The 26,735-nt window shown below is 43.4% G+C and overlaps 1 protein-coding gene across 3 annotated transcripts in view; it reads right to left on the reverse strand.

Annotated features, from left to right (window-relative positions):
* ACACA (acetyl-CoA carboxylase alpha) overlaps window positions 1-26,735 on the reverse strand; it is a 355,968-nt gene that overhangs the window by 302,408 nt on the left and 26,825 nt on the right. For all 3 annotated transcript variants that reach the window (XM_085879260.1, XM_085879257.1, XM_085879259.1), the window contains exons 11-15: window positions 18,789-18,959; window positions 15,867-16,028; window positions 14,931-15,094; window positions 12,064-12,214; window positions 5,917-6,020 (exon numbers count right to left, since the gene is read on the reverse strand). In XM_085879260.1, the coding sequence (XP_085735386.1) occupies window positions 5,917-6,020; window positions 12,064-12,214; window positions 14,931-15,094; window positions 15,867-16,028; window positions 18,789-18,959 (752 nt within the window). The remainder of the gene's footprint in view (window positions 1-5,916; window positions 6,021-12,063; window positions 12,215-14,930; window positions 15,095-15,866; window positions 16,029-18,788; window positions 18,960-26,735) is intronic.

A 26,735-nucleotide genomic window follows, 5' to 3' on the forward strand; every position in this document is an offset into this window, starting at 1 on the left:
ATCGTCAGATTATTTTATTGATAGAAATAAGAGGATCCGGCGGAGAGAGTCCGTTTTAAAGTAAACGATAAGTACTGTTGTTGTTTTAGAAAAGTGCTGGAGGAGTGCAGAGGGCACAGTACAAGAAGAGGCTCGACAAGGAGCCAGATGAGTAATTAAGTGGGCATGATGAAGCGACATGCCACATGTTTGCATCGATACGGACCGGCTGAGAGGCCGAGGACACGGCTGAGACACCGAGATAGGGTTATGGTTCAGGGAAAATAGATAAATATTATAAGTTACCTGTTTGTAAGAGTTAGAAGAGTTACCTTTTGTTCATTGAACTCACTGGATGTTTGTTGGCAGTGAGGTTGTTATATTATATTGTGTGGAGGTTTTACGGATTTGTAAATGCAATGATTTGCACGAAACGTTTTGTCGAGTGCAGGAGAAGATTGACCGGCTGGGAGCGTGGTTGGTGATTTGCATAGAGATGCATGTGTTGCTGAGAGTAAAAAAAAAAAAAAAAAATTTGTGCGAGTCCAATATTCACTGCAATGAAACGTGTTCTGTTGGGATTTTGACGATATTTTTAACAACTAAGAAACTTCAGGCAGAGAGTCGAAGCAGCTTGGCTGTTCGTGGTTTGGTGCTGATAACGCGAAGGTCACGGTTGTGTGTGTGCATTCAATCTGTGGGGGCTGCGACAGTGCAGCTCACTCCCTCCACTGGATCTGTGGGGGGTGGCATGTCTTTTCACTGAGTCTGTGTTTGAGTCTTAACTTTAAGTGTGAAATTCGATTCATATGCAGATTCAAGAGGATGGGGGCTATTGTGTCAAAGTGTGCATGCCGTTGGCAATGACTTTAAAATGATATAGAAATGTGATTGGTATTTGTCACATGATCACACGCGAGTCTATGAGATGCAATGCTCGTTAGTGTGTGTGTGTTGAAGCCATGACAGAGTAATGCTAAACTGTGGGTTTTGCCTGTCAGAGTTTTTCTTTTTCTTCCCACCGGATGTGGAGAGAACTTCCTGTTCCTTGTTACTTTGTGTATGTGGTGCACCCTCTCTACTAAAAAGAAAAAAAAATGACCGTTTTTACAGCCATTTTTCCCTGCTGTGCAGGGGTTTGGCTTTTTCTTGAGGCAATGTTTTATGGCCGGATGCCCTTCCTGACGCCAACCCTGGTCACCTCCTACGACACACAGGGATATGGTACACCTATTCTAACCGGGGCATACACCGGGACCAGTACACTGGCACTCATTTCGCCGACCTCGGAAGGATGACAGGCTGAGTCAACCTCCTGGTGTTAATTCAGCAGCCAACGGGACTTGAACTCAGGACCCTGGGATCCCAAGCCGCCACCCTAACCACTAAGCCAACACCAGGCTTGCGCACCCTCTCTACTGAATCTGTTTAAAGTGAAGTCCATTTAAGGAAAAGTGTTGAAGTTTTATTTAAAAACCATAGGGATTTTGGATAAATTTAAAATAACAATTGTGAATGTGGGATATATATATATATATATATATATTTGGAATGTGAAGTCTTGGGAGTTGAGCTCTCGCTGGCATTGTGATTATTTGTAATTACACAACCCGGCAGGTTTAAGTGCTGGGCAAGCTCTGAGGACGTGTCAGAAACGTTTCGAAGATTTTGATTTAAATGTAGAATATATATATATATATATATATATATATATATATATATATATCTCCTGGTGTTGGCGCAGTGGTTAGGGCAGCGGCTTGGGATCCAAAAGGTCCTGAGTTCAAGCCCCGTTGGGCCACTGAATTAATAAACCAGGGGGTTGACTCAGCCTGTCATCCTTCAGAGGTCGGCGAAATGAGTACCAGTATACTGGGCCGGTGTATACCCCGGTTAAAATAGGTGTACCATATCCCTGTGTCGTAAGAGGCGACCAGGGTTGCGTCAGGAAGGGCATCCGGCGTAAAACATGTGCCAAATCACTATGCGGATCATACGGATGATCCGCTGTGGCGACCCCTAACGGGACCAGCCGAAAGAAGAAGATATATATATATATATATGTATATATATATATATATATATATATATATATATATATATATATATATATATATATATATATATATATATATATATATATATATATATATATATATATATATATGTATATATATATATATATATATATATATATATATATATATATATATATATATATATATATATATATATATATATATATATATATATATATATGAGCTCTCGCTGGCATTGTGATTATTTGTAATTACACAACCTGGCAGGTTTAAGTGCTGGGCAAGCTCTGAGGACGTGTCAGAAACGTTTCGAAGATTTTGATTTAAATGTAGAAATGTGATTTGGAATGATTTTAAAATTGATTGACGATATATATATATATATATATATATATATATATATATATATATATATATATATATATATATATATATATATATATATATATATATATATATATATATATATATATATATGTATATATATCTTCTTCTTTCGGCTGGTCCCGTTAGGGGTCGCCACAGCGGATCATCCGTATGATCCGCATAGTGATTTGGCACATGTTTTACACCGGATGCCCTTCCTGACACAACCCTGGTCGCCTCTTACGACACAGTGATATGGTACACCTATTTTAACTGGGGTATACACCAGCCCAGTACACTGGTACTCATTTCGCCGACCTCGGAAGGATGATAGGCTGAGTCAACCCCCTGGTGTATTAATTCAGTGGCCAACGGGAATTGAACTCAGGACCTTTTGGATCCCAAGCTGCTGCCCTAACCACTGCGCCAACACCAGGCTCATATATAAATAATATGTGTATATATATATATATATATATATATATATATATATATATATATATATATATATATATATATATATATATATATATATATATATATATATATATTTGGAATGTGAAGTCTTGGGAGTTGAGCTCTCGCTGGCATTGTGATTATTTGTAATTACACAACCCGGCAGGTTTAAGTGCTGGGCAAGCTCTGAGGACGTGTCAGAAACGTTTCGAAGATTTTGATTTAAATGTAGAAACGTGATTTGGAATGATTTTAAAATTGATTGATGATGTTTATCACGTGGGGCGATTCACAGATAATTGATGATGCCCTCGGATGGACGTTGAAATAGGCGTGCCGTTTTATTCGTCTGTAAATGTTAATGTTGCCTGAACTTGTGCTGGGAAGGCAATGGCAACCAACCCAGTGGAACCCTTTGATCGATTCAGTCAAGGTAAATTCATGATTTAATTGCATAGACGCTGAAGATTTTATTTTTGATTGATGGATTTTAAAAGGAAATATTTTATTGTTTTGACCAAAAAGTTGTTTAAGAGAGTTTGGATGTTTATTAGTCTAATGTTTAAGATGCTTTTCCCAAGACTGGGATAAAATTTGGAGAGAGTGGAGCTACATGTGTAGGCAGAGTGTTTGAGCTGAAATTTAAATGATATTCGCCTGATGACAGATTTGACAAGTGATTTGACAATTTTTGTACAACTGTTTGAAATGATTTATTTGTTTTGATGAAGGAAAATGGATTCGTAATTGAGAAGGTCAGACGAAGTGATAGATGGTTTGTGTATGTGAGTTGGAAAAATGGCAGCATGTTTGCCGTTTTGGTGAGAGAGAAGTGGAGAGATGGAGAAATGTCAGAGATTTAAAATGTCGATGGAATTCAGTGTTGTTTAAGAGAGATTGGTTAAACATTATTTTTGAGATATTTTTCGCTCTGCAGCCAAAGACGCTCTGCAGCTCAGCAACTCGATGTCAGGATGGCCGAGCGGAGTGGAACTCTCAAATTGGGGGTTGTGCGGTAACTGTGCTCGTTACTTTCAGACTAAGCTCATTAAAAAAAACCCTTGTTCATTTGTTAATTGAGGATAAGGAAAATTACTGAGAATTGAATCAAGATGATAAAAATGGCAGTTGCTCTGGAACTATTTGTGAAAGAAACTGTAAATTGTTTAGCAGATGTGAATGTTAAAATGGTAACTGTGCAAAATCGATTTGGATTCGGTTCTTGAAGAAATAGATTACTTTCATATTTTGGGATATATGATGGAATATTTTTGTGAAAAGAATTATTGATCGCAAATTGGAACCCTGATAAAGACTGTTTGCCTTTACATGGAAATAGCAAATGAGATGAATGTTTTGAATAATCGATGTTTACTTTGGTTTTGTTTGTTTCGGAGTGTTGAACGCAGTTAAACCATGAAATGTACGATTTCGTCTAAATGAAGCTTGGAAAGAACTTCCACACAACGATTGGACGATGGGAGAACTCAGATTTTGGTGATTGAGCATTCAACACGTGATCATGCCCCTTCCTGAGGAGATAAGATGGAGCAATGTGGGAAAAAAAAAGAGAGAAAAAACCCACTAAGGGGAAGGTTGAGCAAAGTCTTAACATCAGCATTGTGTGGTGCCTGCCTGAAGGAATGTTCTCAGCCACACTCTCGATTGCCGCTCTGCAAATACATCATGAACTTGCTGTGGTTGCTTCAATGTACGACAGGCCTGGAGTTCCACACTGCGAGTCGTTTACAACATGTGTTCAACGGTGCGAGTGGGGGCTCGTGCTGCAAAGCGACTGAATCTAACGTGCACAGCTCGCTAAATGAAATCAGGCCTGATTTCAAGGACTGCTGCTGCGAGGCCCCAGGCTCTGTCGGGGCTGGATCTCTGTTCACCTCTCGAGTCCTCTTCGTCTCCTTCAACCCAGTGTCCAGCCCAAGCTCGTACTTACCAACATTTACCTTCTCCTCAGCTCAAGGAGTGCTTAGATTGTGTTTCCCGTTGGGTGCTGCTCTATCCACACCCTGACCTGTTTATCTTCTGACTTTGGGTAGCATGTTTTCAATGTGTGACACATGCTGATGAACAGGCCATAAATTAAATGGAAACTCACCCATTTTCTGATATGAGCACTCGCTGCTATTGTTGATTGAACTTGAGTAATGGAAATCTTTTCTCCTTCAGGAACGGGACGTGGTAATCATGTGTAAGAAAAATTATTCAAATTTTCCTTTAAAAAAAAAATGGGGGAGTGTGGGGGAAAAATTTATATTAATGTATTTTAAATTGTAACAAATGGAGTTTTAGAAATGTAAGTTTTATGCTATAAGTTGAATTGGCTGTCCTTTCTGGCCAAGAGACTTTTGCCCTAAATGTTGATAAATGTCTTGGTCTGGAGCGGTGTGACCTGAGCTGATAACAGCGAACCTTTGCCTCGAAATGTACATTGTGGCTTCTCGTCTAAAGGACACGTCCGCAGTCTGGATTGATAGCCCCCACCACTCTCCCATGAAAGTATAAAATGCTTTGAAATGTGAAATTGTTTCAGTGCAAATACCTGAGGAAGTATTAGAATCTCAGTGGCTTGTACTCCTTGAAAATGACCAAGTACAAAGTTAGAATAAAACTGTCTGATGTAATGTGGAAGTGAATTGAATCGGGTTGGTCTAACGGTTAACTAAAGTAAGAATAAATGAAATACAACCAAATAAAATTGCAATCAATGGGGATTCTGAAGTTCATTGTATGAGGGTGAAAAGTGTATGGTGGATAATTAGAAAATAAATTGTTTCACAATGAAGGACTTGTGTGGACATCGGTTATCAGTGTCGGTGGGTTTTATGCAGGATTTTATAACCAAATCAGACAAACGTTAAACTCTGAAGTCAAATAGGATTCCACAATCGGCCAGGTAGAATCCTTCAACGATCACAATGGGGTGGGTTTAAAAAAAATCCACATCAGCTTAATGTCTTCCTCCTGCATTGAAGTCCCTTGTAAGGGAACACAAGTTTTTTGGGGGGTATATAGAAGAAAATAAATGCTTCGTAGAGCAGAAAATAACAGAACATCACACCTCTCCAGGGAATGCAGGAATGTGGACGTGCTCGTGCGAATGACATCGTCTGCAATATGCAGTGCAGTACAAACAAGGGCCAGCTCGGTGTTTGGTCGTTCAGCCTGCACAGCACGACGGGGGCAGAAAATTAGGGTTCAGTTCTTCGTATATACCAACCCGAAAAAAGACACGGACGCAAGGTCGTCACAAACTTTCATAGTTTAAGCATGTCATCACAACCTCCTAATTTATGTTTTCACATGAAGTTGCTTTATGAGAATCTAGCAAATTGCCTCTCTTAACTGGAACGGTGACTATGAACCCATGTGCTGCACCACCCAGGACTTACTGCAAAGGTCCTCACCAATAGGGGCACCTTCCACACGTACACCATATTTAGGTATCCTGGAACGATCGTTGATGCAGTTTTATTGTTGAGGCTTCCTGTGCCACTTGAGGGTGCTGTAACCGCGTTCTTCCGCCGCCGTTTTCTTCCCACCATATAAATTGTTCACAATGAACGAAGAAACTTTCAGGCTCCATAATTGATGTTTTCCCTTTAATGCCTGACTCTAGGATAGAGGTATGCTGAATCTTAATGTATTGTTCAATCCAAGAATTAACTTGAGGCAAGTTCTTATCGATAAAAAGTGCTCTTGTTTTGCAATTCATACAACTTTTCACATCTTCTTGAACAACTTCATACAATCAAGAACATCTGTAAAAAAAGAAATATGCATTTGTTGGACCGGCGGACAATATGTAAACTTTAATCGAGCATTTCTGATTTTCCTTCTGGAAAGTTCTGCGTTGCGTGTCGACAAAAACGTATCGTAGTAGGTTTTGGTGAAAGCATTACACGATAAGTAACTGCAGGTATTTAATGGCTTTTCTTTTTCAGTTTTTACATGGAATAAAGACAGGCTTAAGAAGCTAAGACAAGTCTCATGACCTGACGATTATAGACACAAGTGTGATAACTGTCATTACTTGGTTTACGAGGGTTCACGTTCACCATTCCAGTGAAGAGGTGCGAGTTCATACAGGACTACAAGAAACTGCCTGCCGGATCACATTTTTGGATAATCTACTCCATGATGATGAAGAGCCAGAAACCTGTCCATGGATCTATTTCCCACCCAATGGGTGGGTTGGAATTGTCAATAAAGGCTTCTAAAGGCTACGTAAGCTGACTAATGCTGCAGGTAGCAATGTAGCAGCTGATACTGCTTTAAGCAGTGGGCAGTTCTGTGTCTTTCATAGAATGAAGCAATGCCCCCCCCCCCCGATGAGCACAATTTTTTTTTCTTGGCACGTCAATCTTCACAATTTTCATCACACTCAGAATCTCTGCTTTGTTGTGTTAATTTTTGATATCAATATTAAAACATGTTGGTGCATAAAAATGATACACACTTACGTAGAGAAAATTTGGGTGCACCACCCCCCACTTCCCCCAAATCCCTGGGAGTAAGAATTTTGTTTAAACACCGAAAAGCTTCCCACACACACCCACAGCACAACCACAAGTTTTCAACTCATTCAGTCCAGCAGTTCAGGAGTGCATAGAAGTCAAACAAACACACAGGCACTTCTCAAATTACATCTCATATGATGTCTCGTACACGGCTTTCGAAATGATGCAATCTGCCCCAGAATGCTCGGCACTCATGCGTGGAAACTCCTTGCAAATATGGTTGTTGGGGGTCAGCCAACATATACCATGTGTGCCAGATAAGGATTGTTACTGAAAATGGCTCACAAAGCTTCTAAAAGAAGCTGCAAATACTTGGAAAAGTACTTAAGAGAAAGGAGAAAGGGGTGTGCCCATACAACAAAATATTTGGAGAACTTTCAAATCAAATCACCCAAAAAGTCGATGTGTTGCAGCCCGGACTGCAAAAACTCCCTATGATGTGGGCCATTATAAGGGATGTGGACAGGCTGTGGACAGGTGCCCTTGAGCCAACCTCCCCAATCATCCACGTCAGTGAGTAGACTTTGAACATTGTGGGATTAACTCGTGTGAACACGGCAGGCTTGGGGATTTATTTAATGGACATCTGCAATTAGAAAGACACTGCCGTCATTACTAACATTCAGGCAGACTTTCCCAGAGGGAGATACCTTATCTGGTTTGGGTGCTTCTTCACTCGTGTAGTAGATAGTAGAAAAATCGTGCAAATTATCATACAAGCATCAAATTTGGCATTTCTGTTCTGTAGGGCTTTCTGATCAAATCTGCCCGATTGGCCATTTGAAAATCCAAATTTTGAAAAATTTGAAGAAATAAAAAAAAAATAATAAAACTTCAAAAAAAAAAATAAATAAAACTCCCAGACAGAGAACCAAGGGGAGATGCAGTCATCATTGATGGCTGAGCACTTATCAATGCCCTACCTTCACGCACTTCAAAGATATTTGATGACTATGCTAAAGAAGACATCATCCCAAAGGTGGAATCCTATGGTGCCAGGTACGAGAGGGTGGACGTAGTGTTTGATGTGTACAAGAAGTCAAGTCTGAAGTCCGAGGCAAGGTCGAAAAGGGGGCAAGGAATCAGAAGAAGAGTGACAGGAACCAGTAAGACTCCAAGTCACTGGAGAAGCTTTCTTCGAGATGACAGCAACAAGACTGAACTGTTTCACTTCTTTGCGGAAAAGATGTGTGAAGCACAGACGACAAGCACAGTCATTGTCACAAAAGGAGATGTCATAAGCAACACAAGGAAGTCACTGGATGCTGTGTCTCCATGTTGTCATGAAGAAGCTGACACTCAAATACTTGTACACGCCAGGGATGCAGCGACGGATGGTAGCAAGTCCATTATCATTAAGGCTAATGACACGGATGTACTAGTCACAGCAATATCTGTACTGCCATCCTTACAGGAACTACGTCTTGAGAACATGTGGATTGCCTTTGGCCAAGGAGCCAATGTGCGATGGATTCCAGTCCATGACGTAGTTTCTGCAATAGGGCCTGAGAAAGCTAGAGGGATCCCATACTTCCATGCGTTCACTGGATGTGACGTCGTGTCTGCCTTCCACGGTAAAGGGAAGAAAACTGTGTGGCAGACTTGCAACGTCTTTGATGATGTTTCTGAAACATTCACCAATCTCAGCCAGCATCCAACATTGATTCGTGATCTTGACTTTTTTTAATTTTTTTTTTTTTCAAATTTTTCAAAATTTGGATTTTCAAATGGCCAATCAGGCAGATTTGATTAGAATCCCCTGGAGAACAAATGTGCCAAATTTGATGCTTGTATCATCATTTGCACGATTCCTCTCAAAAATTGCTGTTATCTGCCCCACGAACATGGATGGGAATGTCATATCTAGGGCTTGTCAATGTGCAGGATAAATTTTTTAAATGATATTTGCTATTAATCGTGTTGAGAAGAGAGGGCGGGAGTGAAAGCTTTGGGAGCTGTTGCACGCGCACACACACACACACACACACACACACACACACACACACACACACACACACACACACACACACACACACACACACACACACACACACACACACACACACACACACACACACACACACACACACACACACACACACGTTCGTTTGGGGGGGGGGGGGGGTACATTCCTGGAAAATGCCGCGAATGCGAAATCCACACATGTCGGGGCATTGCTTCAATGGAAAAAAGGGGGATAGGTTCCTGGCGGTTCGTGAGTCAAAAGTGAAAATTTTACAAACACGAATGCACATGATTACAGTTTCATTGAAAATGCTGACAAATAAAACAACAACACCAACAACAACAGGTACCGTTTCCAATTTTTATTTAAGATATGACATAACTTTTGATGTAATGATGATGATGATGATGATGACAATGATGAGTCAGAATCCAGTGAACTCCTATGAAGAGGACGCAGGTGAGGGTTAGGGTTAGCAGGTCAAGGCAGCGGGACGAGAAGAAAGAATGAGACCCAGGACACGCTGCACATAAGTAGTTGTACAAGGGTTCTTGGTAGATGGATGAGGGGTGGCTAGTGTGACTATTGTTTCTGCATGTAGAGGAGCTTCATGTCCAGTTGTTGGGAGATGGTTATAGAACTGTGTCATGCATGTGGCACTGGTGGGAGTTATTTGTTATTTGTGCCCGCAAAACCGCGAATACGTGAAGCACAGGCCACGAATGTCGAAGCAGGTCACATTTTATCAACCGCCAATTCCAAATCCACAAATGTCAGGGTTCCACGGTATACAGTTGATATATATGATATACATATTGTTGTTGTTTGTTTGTTTTGTTTGGTTCCAGGCCCACAAGATAAATAACACTGGATTTTTGCATCTATTGGTAAAAGGAGAAGTGTCCGCCCATGTGTGTGTTTATGCGTGTCAAATCCACTGTCGCTGCTCGCTTGTAATAACAGGAAATTGTATGAACTCGATACCTCTCATCCACGGATATGTCTCGTAAGTTTGATTTTCATTCAGGAACAGAACAATTATGATTAACCATTCTGAAATTTCCACTCTTTCATCGAAATGCTAAAAATTGTGCCAAAGACGACTTGAATTACAGATTTTGCACGACTAACGGCAGGTTAAGAGTGCCCGGCGAGCAGAACCAAGTCACTGTAAATGCACACAGCGCACGCGCAAAAGGCCTCATTCAGCATTCATATGTCATTTGGAAAGTCACGTATTTCCTGGCTACAATGGAAATTTTTTCTAAACTATGTATTCGATACCTAAATAAGGCAATCAGCCAAGCATTCACGTGATCGCAAGACGGTCAAGGCTGCATATTACAATACATACATATATTACATATACATAGTTTAATCTCCACTGCAGAGATGAAATATTTTTAGATCCTCGTGGAAGATCTTGAAGTCTCACTCATGTTGTTGTTCTTCATCTTCTTCTTGTGGACTTTTTTGTTTCACAGCCTACAGTTTTCATCAAAACTTCCTGAAACTTGGCGTATATATGTAAAAATACCTGGCGCAGAGAGTAACCATCTCCGATTTTGAAAATTCCTCATAGAAAAAAAAAGTTATGACGTCAAAATATCTCCGCTAATGGAAATCGCCGAAAAAAATTATCTCCGAAACTAGGCAAGCTTTTTGAATTCTGTTTGCGGGAATCGAACAGGGCATTAGCAGAGATGAATTACCGCACATATGAAACATCACTATGACGTCATATCAATTTTTATGACGTCATTCCTAATTTTTGACATTTTGTTTCACAACAGAGTTTTCATCAGATCTTCATGAAACTTGCCATGTACTGTATATGCAGAAAGCCCACTCGCAGGCAGTAACTATCTCCGATTTTGGAAATTCTTCCTAGAAAAAAGTTGACGTCATGATATCGCCCCTAATGGAAATCGCCAATACCATTATCTCCGAAACTAGGCAAGCTGTTTGAATTTTGTTTGCGGGAATCAAGCCGGGCATTATCACAGATAATTTATCGCAAACCCGATACATCACAATGACGTCATATTCGTTTTTATGACGTCATCATTAAGAGGACGAGGATCTTAGCTCATTTGAGCTGGTTTAAAGTGTGCTGCATTGTACCATTGCCTCATATCACAAAATTAGCTCCGGAAAGGCCCTGCAAACAGGAAAGGAGAAGGAGAGTAGGCTGCAAAAGTTCGTCCGTTCAGGAGTATTAATGGGGTAGAAAAGATCACAGGTATGCACAATGGCACGATATGGTGCTCCACTGCCTACCTGCATTCTTGGTTGAAGAATGCATTTGAATCACCTCTGGAGGGCAGTTTCACAAATGAGAGAAAAAGAAGAGGAATGGTGTAGGTGTGATGTACACCCGGATTTTGGGACTTTAACCAGGAGGGAGTTCCTGGAAGAATACGTAAGCCCTGAAGAAGCTGGGCAACATCAGATGGCTGAGAGAGCAGAGGGAGCTAGGCTGGAAGAGAGGCGGTTTAGAAAAAAAAAAAACCACCAAGCTGTCTGCAAAGGCAGACTTCTTAAACACATTTGCAGCAATAATTTGCCTCATATCCTAACAGTTCCTTGAAATCACTTGTATATTGACCTAATATGAAACTATTTAACTCGGCAGATCTCAAAAGAACATGCAAATTATAATTCAAGCAAATAATCTCGACAGCAAAAAAAGTTTTAAAACAAAAAAACAACATCAAGGCACCTGAACTTTCTCTGCGATGAGGTGATCAAGCCAGCCTGTGTCAAATGTATTCTGCTGGAAGGTCTCAGTCTCCAGCAGCTTGATGAGATATTCCACTGTTGTGCGGAAATCTCCTCGTATGGACAGTTCTTTCAGTGCAACCACCATGTTGCTGTGCAAAGCACAGGCCACATCTCTTTCACACACTTCCCAAATAATATCCCTTTGATGCTGAACAAATATTTAATGTTTTTCAAAACATTGCTCCATGGTGGAAGGAAAATGTTGGAGGATGTCACTTAAAGAGTAAAGACGAAAGAAACGATGGTCAAACAGTGTGTGGGCCAAAAATATGTTTATATTAAGGCATGATGCAATCTTTTTCTTCTTTTTTTCAACTGTCCAAAAAGACATGACAATAGATTTGTCACATCCCAGGATTGGCCACCTGAATTCTAAAACTCAACACCATGGATGACTTCAAAGTTTAGTTTGTCCTTGGCACTTTCAATTTTATGCAGCCAACAATGCCTCGACAAATTGTCCAATGATATGTTGCTCTCTATTGGTGTAAAATGTTCATTTGTGTAGTGCCGAGAATGAAATATCCCGCTTTCAATATAGAATGCGGCAGATGTTGAAGCGTTGGCCTTCAACAAATGGGTAATCTCGATGCTAACCCAGGCACGAGTCATTCTCAATTTCACCAAGAGGTCACCAACTCTTCTGTGGTCATCTGCAACTTCTCGTGTCACCTTGGACTTCCCATGTGCCTACTATCTCACCGACTAGTATGTGCACCTCCCCCCAAAAGAAGTTGCATACATTCAGTCATACATATCTCAGAGTGACAGTCCCGAGAAATCAGCCTCCTGTCTTGAGACTCTGATGGTACGGAAAACCAGAAATACTCAATTGAGACCAATTTCCCAATAGTTTAGAATTCCTACGACATGTCTTCAAACATCTGCCCCATTATTCACCACCCTCGCTTTAACTCCTCCCTCACACCTTCTGTTTAATACCAATAAATAAATAGAAACGCCAAAAAAACAATTTTAAATCTTTTTCTTCTTCTTCCTCCTCCATACCCTCCCATCGATGGAAACCTGTGTACGACAATTTCAAAATGTTCAATTTTCTGACATTTGTTTCCAAACAGGTTTCTCCCAATCTAATTTACATTCCACCTGCATTTCCATCTCAGGAAGACTCAGAAACCCATGGCTTATCCACATTAGCGTCCATAAAGTGCTGTCTTTCTTTGTGCCTTTAATAATCATTGCCATCACAATCCTGATGTCTGTCTTCATCTCTCCTCCCTTGAAATCCTTATTTCCAACCGGTTTGCACTGTGTGGGACTATGGTGACAAAATCCCTCACATCAGTATCCTCCCATGCATCATCTTTACATCTGGCTTCCCCAGCTTCCCGGCCACCTCTCCGCCCCCCTCCTCTCTCATTTCACATCCCGGGCTCCTTTCCTCTCCTCTCCTCCTGCATCCCGGATGCGGGCCCCTCTCCTTTCCTCTACGTCCCAGATGCCGGCACCTCTCCTCTCCTCCCCTCTCCTACTGGATCCCAGATGCGGGCCCCTCTCCTCTCCTCTCCTCTCTCTTCTCCTGCATCCCTGACACAGGCCCCTCTCCTCTCCTCTCCTTTCTCCTGCGTCCCTGACACAGGCCCCTCTCCTCGCCTCTCCCCCCACCCTCCCCCCCATGTCTCCCATGTCCCCCTCTCCTGCATCCCAGACGTGGGCCCCTCTCCTCTCCTCTCCTCTCCTTCCACGTCACAGATGTGGAATCCTCTCTCCGCTCTCCTCTCCTCCCCCATCTCAGGCCCCTCTCTTCCCCCACTCACTTCTCCCCCCCCACATGTCCCATGCCTCTCTATTCTTTCCCACCCCCACACACCTCTACGTCCCAGCCACTTTCTTCTCTTCAAGTCTGTCTCTGGAGTATTCTCACCTTCCATACCCTCCATCATTTCAAATGGCACCACAGGTGACTCTGTGTTTGCTTCCAAATCCTGTGTAACAACCCCACACTCCCTACCCTACCCCCTTCAACCCAACTGCCCCTGGATACAATCTTTCCCACTTGAGAAGGTGGAGAGGTTTCTGGCAAACCTAGGCTCTGCTTATGCAATAGACCAAGATGGATTCAGTGCACATGTCCTAAAACCTGCACTGCTGATCTTGCTCATCTTCTTTCTGTTCTGCTAACTCAATCATTCTCTCTCCTCTCCCGTTCAGTTTCTGTCTGCCTGGAAGTTAGCCAACATCACTGCAATACACAAACGTGGTGCAAACATGAATCCTTATCACTACAAGCCTATTAGCCGACTTCCAATTTCAAGCAATGTCATGGAATCTATCATTACAGTTGACATCAAATCCTCCCTTTTCTACAACGGCCTGATCTCAGATCATAAGTTTCGTTTCAGACCCAGTCATTCTATGTGGGTGGAGAGGAGAGAGACCCAGGAGAATTCATATCTCAGGTGAGCCTGATGATTTTTTTTGTAGGACATACATTAAAACCATGTTGTCCACACGTGAATTGGATGTGGTTTCGTCTTTCCGCTTTGACATTTATTCCATAATTTTCTCAATTTTCCTGTCGAAATGCTCCATATAGACAGGCAGCAAACAATGTCAGTGAGATATTGTTGCCTTATCTGACACCTGTTTCAATAATGATCATGCCACAACTAACTACCAGTTTCAAGGTCGCTGCTCCACTTACAAGCTTAGTTTGTGGAACAGAGTGCCAAGGATTGCACAATAAAACTATTTTTACAACATGATGATACGAGTCATGATCATGTGCTCATGTGACGTTGGTGAAGGATTTTAAATGCTGCAGGACAAAGTCGAGTTACTCACGAGATAGCTTCCTCACGGTTCTCCCCCCATGAGAAGCAATGTCCAAACTGTGAATCAGCAAACTCATGCAGCCCTCCAGCGGCCCCAACGCTGAAGTATCCCCATACATTCTTGCTGCTGCGGAAGTTTAGCTCTTGCACAGTGCCTGCGCTTGGCTTGAAGCCCTGAAGCAAGTGCAATAACTGTTTTTGTATGCGCAAAAAGTCTCATTTTGAAACCAATTTTCAATACACGCCACACTATGTGTTCGTGCAAACTCACACAAAGACAATTCAAATTAATTGCTGGACTTTCATTGCAATCAACATTTTTGACAACTTATGATAAAGTGTGTTATAATAATAATAATAATAATAATAATAATAATCCTTAGGATAATTTATGGACCAGTGTTTTTGTGTTTGTCGTGCTACTCCTCCTACAGTTCTGGGCCAATTACATCCAGACTTGCTACAGAGGATCAGCATGACCCCAATTAATGTATAGGGGTATTTTTTAATCTTTGCCGGTGGTCCTGAGAGAGATGAGTGGGGGAACACAAATTCTCTATGTAAATGTGTATCATGTCGTGATGTAAATGATCTCTATGTAAATGTGTATCACCCACCAGGTGGGAAACGGTATTACAAATCCCACCCATCACAGTGCGTGAAATAAGTAATAAATCATAACAAAAGGTTTATTTCAATTCAATTTCCATCGCGGCCAAAGGCCGAATTGAGATAAATGTTACAACTGATAATTTTAACAAATAAGATATTAAAATGGCAATAAAAATAATGTCGTTTGTTGCTCTCCAAATCCCAGATATTAAGAAACCCAGATACAATATAATTTTAAATTACACTTTAATCAGCACCTGTAATAATAATGATCTGATCGAATTGTTGCAAAATTATTCAAACAACGAGTTAAAGAAAACAAACTCTGCAATACCTCGTCAGGGTTCTCACTTGTGATGCGCGCAGCGATGACATGCCCACGAGAACTTGGCAGCCATTGGCGTGCTTCAAAGTCAATCGGTGAGTCAGCCCAAGGTAGCTCACCGAATAAGACTCTGATATCTTTGATGCGATGCAGACGAATTCCCATGCAGATCTACAAAATCATCAGAATGCTGTGGTTCCTCATTCACTCCAAATATCACCCAGTTCATTCCAGCATACACAATACAAGTTCAGTGCATCACATTAAACCACAGGAACAACATTCTTTGCCAGCTTGTATTTGTAGTCTCCCAGTTGTAAACAACTGCGAACAATAAATAAGTGATTGGTTACAGCCATCAAGGGTGAGACTTTGCCTCCATTTCAAATAGAGAATGGAGCAGGCTTCTGATCAGCAGGACGATCAGGTCAACACTGTTTTCCTGGCGATGTCTCAGCAAAAGTGAAACCAATCGGTTGGCTTCGGATGCCTGATGGACCACCGAGCTTGTAATGATGACCCCTTTGTTGAATATGGCTTTAGATGTTTTAAACTGCCTCTGGTAGTCCAGCCTTTGAACCTTCGTCAATTTGTCACCAACCAAACACAACCATTGGCATAACATTATTAGTCAATTACAACCTACAGTCCTTGGCACAAACCTTGCTTACTTAAATGATTCTGTCATGCCTGATGGCAAATGGAGCCTCTAAATAAACTCACACCACCTTTGTCTTTCTTGGGCTCACTGAATGATCGCTGTTCAGGTGGTTTTGAGCTCCTTCAGCTCTTTTTACAGCATATGCTGCCAGGTTTCTGTTGGTCATCCAATCCTCTTTCAATCTCCAGGCATCCAGCGTAATGCCCTTTTTACTCCACATACGTGAAGCGAAAAGCAGGGTCAATCCCTCCTGTCTGTCCGTCCATCCGTCCATCCACACAATTCAGTTTATGACTGATTAGATTTTGGTGAAGATCAAATTCGAATCTGGATATGAGGATTGTTTAATTTTTAAAGTGATTCTCCTTGAGAGATAGGACCAAAAACTATATATAGCATGATATTTCAAAAATGTATTGGGCCAGATATGTTCTCGTGGATCAGGCATTGCGTGGCAGAGGTATGAGCTTCACCGAGTGCCCTTCTAGTTTCATAATGCTTTCAAATGAAATGTAATATACAGTCTTCACAAACTACTCCAAAGTGATAAAGCTAAAAAAAAAACAGACAAAATGTGAATAAGTTAGATTAAGAGAGAAAAATCAGATGCTTCTCAGTTGCACAAGTATTCAACCCCTTTGCCGAATTAACCAAAAAACAACTTCAGGAGCAATTAATTTTTTTGAAAGGTCATTGAATTATTACCAGGTGGGTTGACTCAGCCTTTTGATGTCAGAAAAATGAGGACAGCTTATTGGTAACAGGGGGAATTGCATCAGCGGCATCGGCACGCCCCCAGAAAATGATGCAGCAAGAAGCCGTAGGCTGCATACGAATAAATTAATCCACATTACGCATCCATCTCCACCTCCTCATTTTCATTTCCTCCATGATATTTTTCCTTTTACTAAAGTTCCAGATTTTTTTTTTATACCACCTTTAAAATCATTATATTATTTCAAATGAATCATGTGCAGTACTGAAACAGTGTGGGGTAAGGTGTTCGATGAACTCTCGTTGTGATGTTGCTTTCCATATGCAATGCTTGCCCATCCCCACATTACGCATCCATCTCCACCTCCTCATTTTAAAACTGCGAATATGCCTGTGAACAAAACCGCGAATATGCAAAGCACATCACATTTTATGAACCGTGAATACGTGGGGTCCGCAAATGTCGGGGTTCGATGGTACTATGAAAAAAATTCAGGCATCGTTCTTGGGTTGAATTTTTTTTTTCCAGATTTCTTTCACCATGACAAGTGCTACTCTTGCGTTCTGTATCCTTTGTAGAAGGATACGAGTGCCCTCCTCCTGTTACAGTACCCACAAACACGAGATACGTAAACTTGTCAACATCTTGTATTGTCAGGGCATTGCACATCACTGCATAGTTGTCTAAAACATGCTCTCAGTTTTGTTGGTGTTGATGTTCAGTCCTATTTACAGGGACACACTCTTGGAGCCTATTCACTTTGTCTTGCATACTTTGCTTGGTGTCCTATACCCAACAGATGTCATCTGCCAAGTTGAGCTCCTCCACATTGTCATCTTGAGCCCAGTCTATTCCACATCTGCCACGTTCTGTAGATCTTCTTATTACCCAATCCGATGCAAGTAGAAATACGAGTGGAGATAGCATGAATCCCTGTCTGACTCCTGTTGCAACTTCAAATTCTGCCAACTTCTTCCCATTGCAGATTACACAGCATTTATATCCCTTGTACATGTTCTTTATCATTCTCCAATTAACTGTCCATCCATCCATCCATCCATCCATCCATTGGGACCATGCTCTGTGCAGAGCATTGGTGCTGCTTAAGCAGTCTCCTTGGCTATTGGGCACAATCCTGGACGGGTCGCCACTCCGACACAGGATACCAGCATTCTGGCACTCATTTTGCCGACGTCGGAAGGATGACAGGCAGTCAACCCCACTTGGTATTAATTCAATAGCCAAGCGGTTTTTGAACTCAGGATCCTCGGATCCCAAGCCCACCACTCTAACCATTAAGCCAACACGAGGCATTATATCAACTGTCCAGGTATTCCATTAGGTTCTAACTTCACATCACATCCCTGTGGACAATGTCAAATGCTTTTTGAAAGTCATCACAAACTTGAAATGCATTCATTACATTGTTTTATTATTGTTCTTAGAGTGAGAATTTCAACGAGACACCCTCGGTCTCGAACAAAAACTCAAAAATCATCATTCTTTCACCAACTTAGCATATCGACTTTCAACATATGAATGACAAGACGGATACCTGTAACTGGGCAGCTGGCAGGTTGACATTGGCCACCATCTCAGTGCAAGGGTGTTCCACCTGCAGGCGTGGGTTAAGCTCCAAGAAGTGAAACTTCCCATCCTGACCAAAGAGGTACTCCACTGTACCAGCACTCACATAACCCACCATCTTTGCCAGGAGAACTGCACACTGCCATATGATGAGGGATCAAAATCACATTGAGCAGATATCCTTTTTACAATCACTTTCAACCACAAAGTGCAACATGATATAAATTTAATTTCAACCAAATAAACAATTTTCATGCCCATCAAGGATAGTCTTTCTTCATTACTTCTTTATCCTCCTGCTGTTATGCAGTATAAGCCCCAAACTACTGCTCTCCAACCTTTCCTACTGAGCTCGATGTTTTGCTTCTTCTCTTGTGCTGTGTCCATGGAAGGATACTTACAAATAGAATTGTAAAATTTAACTATTTGATAAAGGTTACGATACCCTGACCAATTTCTGCTCATCTCTCTTTTTCTCACCACAGGCCAGGTCAGGCCAGATCAGATCGATGACTTGCTACAGGTATCGTGTAAACCTGTACTAACCTGTTCCATGGTCGGAGTGTCGGCGACGAAACCATCTCCCCCACCAGGTTTCCTGGTGAGGATGGTCTTTGGATGTGGACACCCAGCAGGATTAAAAACAAAACCTGTCAAAAGGCAGAGGAGCTGCTTGTGAGCCAACGGACATCCATATCTCGTGCCCAACTGTGTCTGCGGACGTCCTCCTGCAGTTGGGTTACTTCTTATTAGGAGGTTGGTGGCAGGATTTGCACTCCGGCCACCGTAAAACCCAAAAGTCCGCAAAACATTATCGAAGCATAAAAAAAAAAATCTGAAAGCCCACTCCGTGGGAGTACCTCCTGTGCAACTTCCCTTTACAGGGCAGCTCACCGGATGACGGGATTGGGGCAAAGCCTTCGGGACCCCCAATGCTTGATGATAGGAGGGAAACGACGGGGTAACATTCCCAGGTCAGATTGCGGGAGAGTGTGTCGGAGTGGTGCTGAGGTGTCGTCCACCAGACAGCGGTCTCCTTAGGTTAACCTGAGGCGGACCCTTCTGGTGGGTGCCTGGAATGTCCTACCCCGAAGAGAGGATGATCACCTGTCTGTAATCTAAGCTCAAGCGTTTGGACATCGGTATTGCAGCACTCTCTGAGGTTTGGAGACCGGATTGCGGTGAGATCATGGCGGGTGGTTACACCTACTATTGGTCAGATCGCTTTGATGGTTACCATGCCCAATGAGTTGCTGTAGCTGTGATGGTGGTTGATCAGTGCCCCAGGGGAGATACGGTTCTAGTCTTGGGGGATTTCAATGCATCAACTGGAACTGATAGGGATGGTTATGAGACGTGCGTTGGTCCCCATGGGTCTGGAACTGTGAACCTGAATAGCACTAAGTTCCTTGACTTTGCAAGAAGTTGTGGACTTTGGGTGGCTGGTTGATGGTTTCAGTGGTCATAAGCTCATCGCTGGACTCGGTATTCCAATGCTGGCGATGTGGCAAAGAAGAATGACGATGTGGTCATTGATGGTCGCTGGAGGATGATCCAGAACTGCAGGGTCTACCGTAGTGCTCAGTTCCTCAATACTGACCACCGGCTTGTTGTAGCAACTCTTAAGTTGCACCTTAAATCCAGGAGAAATGGTACCATCCCAGCCTAGGCTGGAGGTTGGCAAGCTCAAGGATGAGAGAGTAGCTGGGGAGTTTGCAAACAGGCTGAGTGGAGATTTGGGGGGGGTCTGGGTGCTTTGGGAGATCCTGAGGAGTTGTGGAGTGCCTTCAAGACCACCGTCCTTGATGGTGCCAGTGGATGTCTTGGAACTCACCGTAGGCCGAAGAAGAATTTTGTTTCTCAAGGGACACTGGATACCATTGACCAGAGTCGCAGGGCCAGGCTGAACGGCAGAGCTGAGCTGTTCAGGGAGCTGAGGCGTAAAACTGTACGTGCACTAAGGGTGAACAAGAAGGCCAACGTGCGAGGAATCTGTGAGGGGGTAGAGCATCACCTGTGGTCAAGTGATTCTCATCCTACTTACAGGGGAATTCGTGCATTGCGTTCATCCAAGCCCATCCCTTGATGTACTGCAGTTAGAGCAGAGGGTGGTCGGCTCTTGACAGAAGAGGCCGAAGTGAAGGCCCGCTGGGCCGGTTACTTTGAGCGGTTGAACCATGCTGATCCACCAGCTGTCGAGTTGGATGTCAGGGGTGATGCAATCACTGTTGCTGACCCTCCAATCAACTGTGGTCCACCTTCGCTTGTGGAAACACAGGCTGCGGTGAACCAGTTGAAAAGGGGTAAAGCTCCAGGGATCTGTGGCATCCATGCTGAACTTCAAGGCTGGTGGAAATGCTGCACTCATGCCATTGCATGCAACTCTGTGCTCTGCCTGGAACACAGGCATCATCCCAACTGACTGAAAGAGGGGCCTTGTTGTCCCTCTCTGGAAAGGGAAGGGTGATCGCCAAGACTGCAACAACTACCGAGGGGTGACGCTGCTCTCAGTGCCGGGCAAGGTCTTTGCTCGAATAATTCTTAATCAGGTTCACCACCATCTGCTTGAGCACCAGCATGCAGAGCAGTCAGGCTTTACACCAAAGAGGTCAACGATTGACCGTATCCTTGCTCTTCGTGTCCTCACCGAACGCAGACGAGAGTTTCGGCAGGGACTGCTTGCAGCTGATGTTGATCTCTGTAAAGCATTTGATCCAGTGAATCGGGATGTCCTCTGGAGGATTCTTGGTCTTCTTGGGGTGCCACCAAAACTGATCGATCTGATGTCTGAACTATACTCTGGTACTGAGAGTGCTGTGAGATGTGGTGATACTATCTCCGACTTATTTCCAGTTGCTGCTGGAGTTTGTCGGGGGGGGTGTACTGGCCCCCACACTTTTCAGCACTTGTATGGACTGGATTATAGTGAGGATGTCAGAGAGATCAAGCTGTGGTGCATCATTTGGGAATGTCAAGATCTCTGACCTTGATTTCGCAGATGATGCAGTCATCTTTGTGGAGACTTTAGATATCCTTTTGGGGGCCCTCGAGGTGCTGAATGAGGAGTTGGAGCCGTTGGGATTATGGGTTTCCTGGGTCAAAACTAAGATCCAGGCTTTCAATGACATCTTGGATGCTGCTGTCCTCTCTGTGTCTGTTTGTGGTAAGGATGTTGAGGTCGTGGAGAGATTCACTTCCCTTGGCAGTGATATTCATGTCTCTGCTGGCTGTGAGTCAGAGGTCAACAGACGTCTGGGTCGGGCTTGGGGAGTCATGGATTCACTGGATCATGGGGTGTGGCGCTGCCGGTACCTGTGCGGGAGGACGAAAGTCCGAGTCTTCAGGTCCTTAATGCTTCCAGTCTTGCTCTATGGATGTGAGACTTGGACTCTGACCAGGGATCTGAGATGGAGACTTAATTCCTTTGGTACCAGGTCTGTTCAGAGAATCCTTGGCTATCGCTGGTCAGACTTTGTGTCCAACGAGCAGTTGCTGAGAGAGACTCGGATGAGATTTGTTACCTGCATAGTCCGTGAGCGTCAGCTGCGGCTGTATGGACATGTGGCTCATTTTCCTGACGCTGATCCTGCTCACCAGATTCTCTCAGCAAGGGAGTCACATGAGTGGAGGAGGCAAATGGGCCAACCACGTGCCTCGTGGTGGCAGCAGGTTGATCGGCATCTTAAGGAAATGGGGATGGTCCAAGCATCTGCCTGGGGGATGGCCAGACAGAAGCCCCTGGAGCAGAAAGTGGATGCAGCGACACGCTGCTCTGGCGCATGCTGCCATACCTGACCTGACCTGACCTTTTGAAGATAATAAACGGCCTTATTTAATGATATCCTTCATCAGGCGATCCTCGGCCACCTCACTCTCTGGGTCTTAAAGCGTTTCCTGGGTTACCTCACTGCGGTCTGAAGCTGCCATGTTTTTTGGCCTGCTCAACCATGCCTTGATTTGGTGCAGGCCGCAGTGATTTCTTTCCGATAAAGTTGCTGATTTCACTTTCCTCACTCATATTATCGAATCGCTGGGTACATTGCAATGCTTATAAACATCCAGACGTCAGCGTTTGTGGCTTGACATTTCGGGCGTCTCTGGAAGGTGTATGTTAAATATGTTGCTAATCGCGTGCCAAACTCGCCGTTTCTTAACAACCGTTTCATTGGAGTGCTTGCTTGAGTGCTTAAGCCACTTGGCGAGCATTCACCAAGCCTCACTCGTGCTCTCAAGGGAACATCGATTAGACAGACATCCGCTTCCGCTTGTGTTGGGCCCTGCGGTGCCGTGCGATTGGTGTCTTGAGAGGTGTCTCATCCGCTGAAAATATGCAATTTTATTTTTACAGGATATCGCTTTTTTAAACCTTTTGTGCGATCGCCGAATATAATCCACCCCTCACTTCGAAATTGGTGTGGTCCTCGATCCCACAAAACGCAGTCTCTCTTGCGCTGAACAGGCGGAACTTTGCAAAAGGGAGTTTGCCAAAGCTCAGGCCTTCTCTCCTGACGACACTGGGTCAACAAAGCCTGCCAAGCAGCAGTGCCAGGCCATGTCAGAAATGCATGTTAAACGGCATGATGGCGGCCACCTCATACGTATCTCATCCCATTGAAGCTGCCTTTTTCGGCTCAGTCCTCACTGCCTTCGAAAGTGATGTATTCAACGTGGCGCTCTGTCCTTTCTGTCCCAGGCGAGAGGGAGGCAACAAATCATGCCGCCTCCCCATTGCGGAAGTGTGTGTGTGTGTGTGTGTGTGTGTGTGTGTGTGTGTGTGTGTGTGTGTGTGTGTGTGTGTGTGTGTGTGTGTGTGTGTGTGTGTGTGTGTGTGTGTGTGTGTGTGTGTGTTTCGTTTATTGTTAACTCCATAATTCGGGTTTCATCAGGTGGAACTTAGTCCCCCCAGGACTCGAAGTATCAATCTTCATTTCGGTGAAAGATCATGATTCGTGGGCTAAGTTGTGAAGTTATTTGTTTCTTGGTTTTGGTCCGAGGGTTCTTTTCAAGATCATCATCGAACCCCAGACTGCCCCCAATTGTAGTTAGTTTGTGGTCATATTCCCAGGGATTTTTGTTATTATTATTATTTTATTTTTCGGTGATGTTCTTCTTTATCATTCCTGTTGCTCCAATTATCATTGATGCAATTTTGTCACTCTTCAGTTTCCAAGATCTCTTGACCTCATTTTCTTGATTTCTGCTTTATTTAAGCAAAATAAAATAAATGAATAAAATAAAATCTCTGGGTACTGATACCTCAATCAGCAATGCTTTCTTTTCCTTTTTGTTCCTGAGAACAATGTCTGGTCACAAGGCTGTTTTCTATGTTCATACTCGATGGGATCAGTTCGTACATGAGCATGACATCCTTATTTTCAATGATTGCCCTTGGTTCTACTTTCTGTTTTGGCCGTTTGGCTCACTCCTGCCATCTTTTTTAATCCATTGGTGTGGTGTCCTTGATATTGGGCATTTATTATTATCCGTTCTCAGTCACTGTTGAGCTGATCTCTTCTTCGCCATTCCGGTGACACTTCCTTGTCGACCCCAACTCGGTCCAATAATTTTTTGTATTTTCCTGCTCTTTTGTTGTTCTCCCAGTTGTTGATGTATATTTGTTGATATTTATTTTCGTATTTTTATTTTGTCTTTTTTGCAATCATTGGGGCTATATTTGTTGCCGTTTCATTTTCCTATGTGGCTTTTTGTAGTCACACCTGTTTTTGGAACTTCTTTGCAAGCTGAGTTCAGGATACTTTTTCAGGTTTGTTTACAAATTAAATTCCATAGTCTGTTGAGCATTTCACATACTCAGCAAGTCCAACAATCATTGCTCTGTACACCTGGTCAAGTTCCATTAGATCACTCGGAGAGAGAGAGACAGAGAGACAGAGAGACAGAGAGACAGAGAGACAGAGAGACAGAGAGACAGAGAGACAGAGAGACAGAGAGACAGAGAGACAGAGAGACAGAGAGACAGAGAGAGAGAGAGAGAGAGAGAGAGAGAGAGAGAGAGAGGAGAGAGGAGAGAGGAGAGAGGAGAGAGAGAGAGAGAGAGAGATATTACAGGATCTCAGGCTCGTAGTGGAAGCTCCACGATGAGCCTTAGATCCTGTAAAGAAAAAAAAAAAAAATCTTCCCATAATTCACTGTCTGTCTGTCTCCATTACAAAGCCATTTCTGTCTGTCTGTTCCCAGGTACTGGAAAAACGGCAGAACCGATTGCAAACATTTTTTGGATGTGTAATCCTGGGACCCCTTGGAGTAAAATAGGCATAAATATAATAGCATGACCCCCCCCTTGATGGCTCCCGTAGGGAGCGGGTGCTTTCAGTAATAATAAGATAAGATAAAACAAAAAAGGCAGTTTAATACTGTTGTGGACTCGGGGTCGGGAGGAATCACGAAAGGAGTTCTCAAACCCACTATCCAGCTGACAATCCATGGCTAATTCCATGGTGCGGCAGATTGCTAGGCAACCACAACCACCATCTGGTCTGTTCAATTCAGGCAGGGTCCAGTACCTAAATCGGCTTTACATTTCCAGCAAATTAACCCCCCCCCCACCCCCTCCTCCCCCAGATGGAGTACCGTCCTCTCAATGCTCCACTGTTATTAATCAAATGACTGCTCGGTCTCCGCTGCTCAATCTGTTCGCCAGTCCTCCACTGCACTGTGATCACCAGCTCATTCATCCTCGCAGGTTCAGTCCATTCTCGTCGATTTCCCAAATGTGCCAAACTCCTATCTGCGCTTCAGTCCAGGTTTCTACAAGCCCCGTTTTAACTCGGGAGGAAATCACATGATCCGGTCCCTCCCCCATTGGTTCGCTTCGTGATCCACCTTATGCCATTGGACGCTTGAGCCTTGGCCGGTGGCGAGGCGTGGCATTGAGTCTTGCAAGGCACCCTTCCCCTTTGACCTCTCCCCTCTGACCTGGTCCAGCTGGTGCCTCAGCGGTGTGATGCGATTGGTTTCCAGGTGTAGAGTGACCTCATGCTTGCTTACAGGGCGTCCATTTAATCCTTCCACTCGACCGCACTAGACAGGTCTTCACTGTTTTCACTCCGTGGATCGCTGGCTTGGAATGTGAGATTTGGTTGTTGGCTTTGTAATGGAGAGTGTTGCAAAGCGTGTATGGATGCACTGCAGAGTTGTGGAGAGAGATAGATTGAGAGAGATAATGAGAGAATTAGATGGGAAAGAGGAGAGTCACAAAGGAGGTTCGAGTCTTCCACACAAACAGAATGCATATTCCTCTTCCACCGATATGGGGAGAGGTCATTCAACTAACCAATATACCATGGAGATAACTACTAGTGGGCTCCTTCATATGTATTGTATTGTCTTCAATACTTCAATGTTGTTACGTGTGTGGGGTACAAGGTAGTTAGCAAAGTTTATGGCTTTAGCATGGACTGTGTGCTCATGTGGGATAGTCATTTTTACCTGAAACAAGGACTTTACGTTTAGGCTAAGTTGTCCGTGTTTCTGTATACCATTGGAAGGCAGTGTTATATGTGATAGAGAGGACAGAGTAAGGGCATCGCATGATCTGTCCTTCCTGTCTGAACCAACGAGGGCCAGGCAAAGAAAGGTGAAGGTGTAGAAGAAGGTGTAGAAGAAGGTGTTGAAGAAGGTGTTGAAGAAGGTGTTGAAGAAGGTGTTGAAGAAGGTGTTGAAGAAGGTGTTGAAGAAGGTGTTGAAGAAGGTGTTGAAGAAGGTGTTGAAGAAGGTGTTGAAGAAGGTGTTGATGAAGGTGTTGATGAAGGTGTTGATGAAGGTGTTGATGAAGGTGTTGATGAAGGTGTTGATGAAGGTGTTGAAGGTGAAGGTGAAGGTGAAGGTGTTGAAGGTGAAGGTGAAGGTGAAGGTGTTGAAGGTGTTGAAGGTGAAGGTGTTGAAGGTGAAGGTG

The sequence above is a fragment of the Eptatretus burgeri genome, chromosome 4 (genome assembly GCF_056783735.1).
Source record: "Eptatretus burgeri isolate ZD-2024b chromosome 4, Ebu_testis_v1, whole genome shotgun sequence".
NCBI lineage: Eukaryota > Metazoa > Chordata > Myxini > Myxiniformes > Myxinidae > Eptatretus > Eptatretus burgeri.